This window comes from Rhododendron vialii, chromosome 1a (assembly GCF_030253575.1).
Source record: "Rhododendron vialii isolate Sample 1 chromosome 1a, ASM3025357v1".
NCBI lineage: Eukaryota > Viridiplantae > Streptophyta > Magnoliopsida > Ericales > Ericaceae > Rhododendron > Rhododendron vialii.
In genome coordinates, this window is record NC_080557.1 from 10,412,794 (window position 1) to 10,420,986 (window position 8,193).

General features: G+C 38.0%; 1 protein-coding gene across 1 annotated transcript; it reads right to left on the minus strand.

Moving 5' to 3' along the window:
• Window positions 1-382: 382 nt before the first annotated feature.
• Window positions 383-7,150, minus strand: LOC131327873 (receptor-like protein 53). Its single transcript, XM_058361001.1, has 5 exons — window positions 7,139-7,150; window positions 5,785-5,892; window positions 3,749-4,043; window positions 1,166-3,550; window positions 383-756 (listed from the first exon to the last, which is right to left on the minus strand). Exons 1-4 carry the CDS (start codon window positions 7,148-7,150, stop codon window positions 1,188-1,190), a joined length of 2,778 nt encoding a protein of 925 aa, XP_058216984.1. The 3' UTR covers window positions 383-756; window positions 1,166-1,187.
• Between the last annotated feature and the right edge of the window lie 1,043 nt (window positions 7,151-8,193).

Sequence of the window (8,193 nt, forward strand, 5' to 3'; positions counted from 1 at the left end):
ACATAGAAAATCCACCACAAAAACACCCATAAGGAGTGAGAGAAAGTCCCACACAGGGGAAGAAAACCAACAAAAGCAGCAAACAAAAACTAAAGCAAAACCTTTAAGAAAACAATAGATCCACGCGCCTAAGTCCAACCGCCCAAAAACGCCGATCAAGACCCTCACTGCCGTTGCCACCACTTGCACAAGGGCGGCCAAGATACAGCAAAAACCACGGAATGGAACCTTGATCACAACAGTGGCCACACCCCACGTTACAACACCATCTCTACCTCCGTCCCCATATGTTGATGAGGTCTCATTTTCTCGATTTATAGAAAGACAAGTTGATATTGAGAGGAAAATTGAGAGTTGTCTATCTACTTCAATAAGACTACACTTTCTAAAGTCTCAACACGCTTTTAGGTTAGACATTTTCATACATTTCAAATGCACTTTCACATATTCCACAATATCCACACACTTCAACAAATACAACCCAAAGAAAATGTTTGAAACCAAATCATTACTAGATGAAAATGATGCAAAAAAAACAAACCACAAACAACATCAGACCAGAAGGGTACACCACAATCAAAGCAAAATCACGAATAACCACTAGCTACCTACACAAACACCCACTCTAATACAAGAAGTTCTCCAACAAGAACATGAAATGCTACCCAAACTCGTCATTTTCTTGCTCATATATCTTCCCATCCTATATTCCAATGATACGTCATGTAGCAACAAAGCTTCCTTCCTAGCTTGTACCTACAACGGGAATTTACAAGGGGTGAAAAAAACACACAAGTACGAATCCCGGTTAACCCTGATGACACGTGACGAGCCAATTAGATTGGGCCGGCTTATGATGAGGGTAACTAATACCACTCGTCCTAGTTTTGTAAACACAAATTTTGTGGGATTGAGTTTGATTCCTCTACCAATTGCAGCAATCCACGTCAGGATCGAAGTGTAAGGAATTTTTAACCAAAGCAATCAAACATGATCTAACGTCTTATTGACATAATAATACCTACCAGGTGAAAAATAAGTTGACAAGTACGGTTTATTCGTTGTAAGCTGTTGTAAGTCTTGTTTTTGACGAGCAAGCAATAACATTAAGTGGACTTGAATCAATATGAAGGCGCAATGGATGAACCAAATTCAATGCACATACCTGACAATGCGATTGATGTTTGCTAGTTTCTTCGAGCCACTATGTCTGCAACTGTTCTCCTCAATCTTATCTCCTTCTTAGGCAACTTTCTTTCAGCAAGTTTGACAAAAAATCTAGGTCTACCAATTAAGAACATGAGAAATCCTAGAAGGAGTCCCAATGTCATTCCACACCCGTACCCTATCACCACAATTTTCCAAGTAAATCCATCCAAATCTGAATCATCTTCCTCATGTTGGAACACCGGTCGCTGTACTTTTGTTTGATTATCTCCACAATCCTTCGACAATGGAAATCCACATAATCCTAAGTTCCCAGCATATGAACCACTCTCAAATGTATTAAATTGTCGACCATTGGGTATGGGTCCATGGAGACGGTTGCATGAAAGGTTCAAGACCGCGAGAAATGTCAAACTTGTTAATTGGCTTGGAATTCTGCCAGTGAGGTGGTTAGAAGAGATGTCTAATGATTCAAGGTTCGTCAAGTCTCCCAAAGATTTAGGAATATGGCCTGTAAGACTGTTATGAGAAAAATTAAGCACTTTGAGGGAATAGAGCTTTCCAACGGCATTTGGAATTTCTCCACTGAAATTGTTGGATGAAAGGTCGATTGCTGTGAAGATAGTCAAAATTCTCTCCAGTTCGATCTCAAGGCCCTTCATTGTTACTATTAGAGAATCGTGATAATAACCAGTCGCATCATTCATGTATTTTTCGTTGGGCATGGTACTGTTCTTCATTGCTTGGAAATGTTCGAAATACCCCATAGGCAAATAGCCGGTGAACTCATTGTAGGAGAGGTCAACAATTCGAAGCCTAGGAAAGGAAAAATTACTCTTGAAAGTGTTCACAGGGCCATGAAATTGATTGGATCGAACAACAAGAACCTGCAACTCAGGCAGAGTTCCCAACCAATATGGAAATGTGTCATCAATCTTGTTGTTTCTGACGTTTAGAACTTCCAAGCTTGTACAATTCGCCAAAGATCTTGGCAATTGTCCTTCAAATTGATTTCCACTCAAATCAAGACTTCGTAATTCATTGGGCTTCGCAAATTCCGAAGGAAGGGTTCCCTTAAATCCATTGGAGCGCAGACTTAACACCGTGAGAATACTACTAGAATTACCCAAACATTGTGGAACCTCACCGCTCAATTTGTTGTGAGACAAATCAAGCATCTGAAGGGAATACGCATTGCAAAGCGATGAAGGAATCTCTCCATCAAAACTATTGTTTGACATCAAAAAGTACCGTATAGAGGGGGGTGGAATGAGAAGTGGTCCTTGAAGCAAATTGGAACGAAGATCAAGAGTATCTAGTCGCTCCCAGGAAAATTGCTTTATGTGTGTAAAATAGTTGTGAGAAAGATTCAAATACTGCAGTGAAGCCTTCCCGATTAAGGCAACCCAGTTCAGAATCTGCCCATGAATTCTATTGGTAGAAAGATCTAGCTCTTGAAGATTCTTTGAGGCTCTTAAGAAATCAGGGAACACCTCAATGTTGCAAGATGACATATAGAAACCCCTAAGGTTGGGAAGGGTATTGTTGACGTTGCTTCCAGCGACCACCGAAAGATTAGTGTTTGAAACTAAAAGGTACTCAACATTTTTAAATATTTGCAGATCCACAACACCACTCAGATCATTGTCACTCAAGTCAATGAAGACCAATGGTAAATGATGCTGGAATTCAGGAATTTGACCAGTTAAAAGATTGGACCCGAGGATTAATCCTTCCAATGATGGAAGAGTAAACAAAGATGGAGGTATTACCCCACTAAAAGAGTTATTAGATGAGACAAGTATCCTCAGGTTTTGAAAAGCACTTAAATTGAAGGGGATGGGACCTGTGAGTTGATTGCTAGATATAACTAGTTCACTAAGTTGTTTCAAGTTTGCAAGCCAGAGTGGAAATTCACCGATCAAATTGTTATCCCAGATATATAATATCTCCAGCTTTGTGAACTCGGCAAAAGAGGGAATTCTGCCTTTGAGGTTGATGGAGCCAAGTCCTAACGTAGTGAGTTGCTTGAGATTTGAGAGAGTAGATAGAACTTCACCGTCAAAACCATTTCTCGATAAATGTAGTTCACGGATCTGCGTAAGGTTCCCCAGAGATTTAGGAATGGAACCCCGTAATTTGCACCAGGAGAGATGCAAGGATTTTAAAGACTTGAGATTGCCAATTGAATCAGGTAGTTCTCCAGACAAATTCGTTGAAGAAAGATCCAACTCCTTTAGAGAACTACTACTACCCCAAGTTGATTTTGGTAAATTAACAATAAGATCTTTGTTGTATCCTAACAAGAGCCTCTGCAAGTTTGGAAGGTGGAAAATGCTATCAGGTAAGTTCCCTAACAATTCAGTCCCCGACAGGTCTAGAGCTGTTAAAGAAGACAAATTCATCAAAGAATTAGGTAAACTTGAAGATATATCTGCCCCATGAAGGAGGAGTTCTTGTAACTGGGTCAGGTTTCTTACGAGAATTTTGAAATGGAGCGGTTCAAGTGTCATGTCATGATTTTCAGAAAGATCAAGTGAAATCAGTTTGGACAGGAGGGAGAGTTCAGATGGGATTGAACCTGAAAAAGCAGACCAGGATAGGTTGAGGTGCGTCAAACTTGCAAAGCTGCCAAACGCATATGAAATGCGAGAGAAATTGAAGTGATTGAGAGCCAGATTGAGCCGTTGGAGGTGAGAAAGCTGGAAAAGGCTGCTATTGGGTTGGATTGTACCATATAGCTGGCTACAACTGAGATCAAGCCCAATCACGTGACCAGTCAACCCATCGCACGTGACCCCATCCCACTGGCAACAATCATGAGCTGCGTTCTCATCCCAAGACAGGGTCTTTGGATAAGAAGGAACACCAGAAAACTAATGATCATCACAAACGGAAGAAGCACTGCTGTTTATAGTAAACATATGCTTAAATTGCAGCAGTGCAGACCTCTGATCGTGACGACACAAGGGGTAGTTCGTAGAAGAAGCAAAAGACGGCCGGAGAGACGATGAGGGAAAAGCAACCTGATATTGCGAGAAACAGAGAAGGATTTGAAATAGCCAAGTTAATGCCCCCATCATTTGTTAAAATGAAAAGAAATACGCCTAACAGGTTGAGAAGAAAGAGAAAAGATGAGAAGGGGCTTTGGGTGATTATGGGAGTACTCTCTAGCTTGCCCTTTATAACGGCCGGAGTACTGATTGCATAAGCAAATACTCACTCATTAACTCGGACTTCCTGGTCGAGTCAATACTACTCCTATGTGGATTTTAAATTATTTTCTCTTAACTTTTGCTAGAATTGGGTAGAATATTTACATCACATTGTTCGTCTCGATGAAAACAATTAGAAAAGCATAAAAACTATAACTAAAGTTGGAAAAAGTTCATTTTAAGATGATGAAAATGACTAAAAAAGGACTGTGGCTTTATATGGATTTTTTTCAACTTCGGTGCATATTTTTATTCTTTTTCAATTTCTCTCATCGAAACAAATGATGTAATGTAAAAATTGACAGAAACTATAGACTAGGCTAAGGGATGGAGTTCTTTTTTTTTTTTTTTTGTCAATATTGTATATATCAACGGGAGTTGGTGGAGGTGTTAGAAGTTAGTATTACAGGCCGGCCCAGGGGTGAGCCCAGCAAGCCCTTGGACTTGGGCAACCCCTGGGCTAGGGCAACAAAAATAGAAAATTTTGTTGATATATATTAGAGTTTGTTATGAAAACATCCCTCAAACTATCACCATTTTCTCTATTAAGTCCTCAAACTACGAAAATCACCTATTTCGTCCTCCAACTATGCACATCCCACCTATTAAGTCCAATTCCTAACTCCATCCATGATTTTGGATGGAAAACTAACCAATGTGAGTTTTTGAGGGGCAAAAATGAGATTTCATCTTTCTCCTTGACAATCTGGAGCCAAACCAGATGGGTTCCAAGAGGGGAAAAAAATAGAGTACATCATCCCACCATGGCCTTGCGTTTATTGATGATAGTTCAAAATTTCAGGAAATGAATATTTCATAGACTAACAATAACAATGTCATATTTAGGCCCCGTTCCTCTTAATTTTTACCACTTTTTAGAGATTTTGTCCTTATTTAAAAAACAAATTTTGCGTTAATTAGTTTTGTGCCAAACTTTTGTAGATTATTGATTTGTCTCAATGAGAGGAATCGAAAAAGTAAAAAAATTAGTTTTACTCAAATATTTTTGGAAATAATCACTTTTCAGAAGAAAAAAAATCAACTTTGTTTACTTTTCTTTTTTTCCTCCTGAAAAGTGATTATTTTTGAAAATATTTTGGTAAAACTAATTTTTTTTTTTTACTTTCCTAATTCATCTCGTCGAGACGAATCAATAATTCACAAAAATTTGGTGCAAAATAAACGAACATGATTTTTTTTTAATAAAGAGATAAAACCTTCAAAAAGTCCTAAAAGCTAGTGGAACTCCACCTAAAAGTGCAAATATGATCACCATAACAAAAATAAAGCTCGTAATACCTGGACGATTTTCCAAGTAGAAAACGACCCTATCGAAATCCCATCGAAGCACGATTACTCCGGCAGGAATTTCACCATTTCAATTGAACGAGTCCAATATGACCTTGAAAACCTCCAAATCGATGAATTCCGACGAATCTATGGGCTTGGGTTGTTTTTTCCTACATGCAAATGCAACGTCAAACACTGCACAAACACATCCACTATTTTGCTATACAAACACTCACAAGGGATGGAAAATTAAGATAAGAAAAAACAGGGCTGAGAAGTTATACTTTTTGCTGGATTTGGGATTCTGATCGTAATTCCCTCCAAACCCAATTTGGTCCGGCGGCAGATTGTTAGGGAGATAGATGAAATTCTATTTTTGCCCCTCAAAAACTCACATTGGTTAGTTTTCCGTCCAAAATCATGGATGGAGTTGGGAATTGGACTCAATTGGTGGGATGTGGATAGTTGAAAACAAAATAGGTGGTTTTCGTAGTTTGAGGACAAAGTAGAGAAAATAGTGATATTTTGAGGAATATTTTCATTAAAAAACCCTACAAGAAAAGAAATTTGCATATCATAGATGCACTCGTGGATTAGGGGGACTATGGCATTGGTGGGATTATGGCATTGTCTCATACTTCCAAGTCAAGTCAATATGTTGATCAAAACTCTTGGCCACGGGAAATGATATTTTCGTCAATTCCATCGAGGATCATCTCCTCTCCATACTCCATCTCTCCGTACTCCTTCAAACTCTCAATTTTTTTTACCATATCTCGAGCCCAAAACTATGATCTTAACTATTCATCTAGTAGAACACGCAAAAATATGAGTTTACAAAATATTAGTGTGGTTTGAGTTTTATAGACGCACAGACACATGGAAATATTGTCATGCAAAATGAACGGTAAATATTTTCTATAGTTTAACCTTACAATTTACGAGATGAACGGTTCGGATCATAATTTTTCTCTTAACATGTGGTACTCCACATGTATTGTGATTGGTAAATACTGCATACCCATAACTTTTGAATTGATAAACTAGGAAACAAAATGGCATCTCGTTTGCGATTATTGGTGTGAAGCATATATTGCTCCAAAAGCACTCAATAATCCCTATCCATTTTGGTTCTTTCGTTTGTCCATGTAATGTACTTTTGGCAAAAAGATTTCAAATTGTGTCTACAAATTAAAAGAACTCGTCAACTCTACTAATAGAAATGTGTTTTGCGGTGCGGACAAATTTAAAAGTACTCCTTCTCTCCGATGTTGCTTGTTGGATAGCACTTCTTTTTGAAAAAATTGCACGGTGGAGCCCACAATGCGCACCTAAAGATGGAAGAATTTTTAACTAAACAAAAAAAAGTCACTCTCAACTTTTTAATCCAACTTGTTAGAGCATCTCTAATCCTTACCTATTTTATTATTCATACCCAAAATTTGAGTAAAAAGCCTAAAACTCACCTTCAATGTCATATCTATTTCCTTACCTAGCTATTTTGAGTTCTACCATTTTCCTCGAGAAATTTTTGGGTGCAAATCGGGTACCGAGAAATAATTTTCCAAGGAGACATACAATTAAATACAACAAAACAAGCATCATGCTCCTGCTATGCAAAGGAATGAAATAATTTCTATTATGTCCAAATTTCTACCCACTTCCTCTCTATACATCTCTCGCCCTACCCCTTTCGATCTACTTAGAATGTGAAATCACCTCCCATTTTGTTGTTATGACCACAATCAAAGAGTGGAAACTCCCAATTTCTAGCAAAGCTAAGACAAGTCCGTTCTTTGTTTCTACTAGGGCATATTGTAGCATCACAGATCCGAGCTCTGCTTGACCCAAATGGAAGTGCCGAAAGTGCAGTGACATCCAAGTGTAGAAACAAATGGTCCTGGTGAAGTTTGAAGCTTAGCTGGATTTTTAAAAGTGGTCTTAATCAGGAGAACCGCCTTGATTCAATTGCAAAAGACATTGAGACAAGAACGAAGTTTCAACATTAGTCTGCGTTATTGTTTGTGAAACATTTGTAACACCATCCATTTTTTGATGGGTGAATTATGGTTTCTTAATGATTACAGTTTTTTTTTGGGGCTATCAATTAAAGATTACGTTGTGAAAAAAATGCAGCTTGACTCGCCAGATAAGGTTTTGCAATTGCAGACCACTTCTTATGACGCAGCGGAATTCACGAGGGACTAGTTAGCGTATTAGTCCAAATGAGATAAACAACTCGTCGCAATGAGCAAATCTTGCGCACAAGAAAGAAAGAGAGAATCTCTAAATATTATTGATAAAAAAGCTTTAAAGTTTAATACTCCCTCCGTTCCATAATGTTTGGCACTTTCACTATTCCAGCCTTATGAAAAAATTAACAATATCTTTTAATCCATAATTTTTTTTATAAGCAATATGGATCTTGTTTGATAGAGTTTAATTTGTTCTATTAAACAAAGTTCAAAAAATCGCCTAAAACATTATGGATTGAAAGATATATGCAATTTAAAAATGGCAC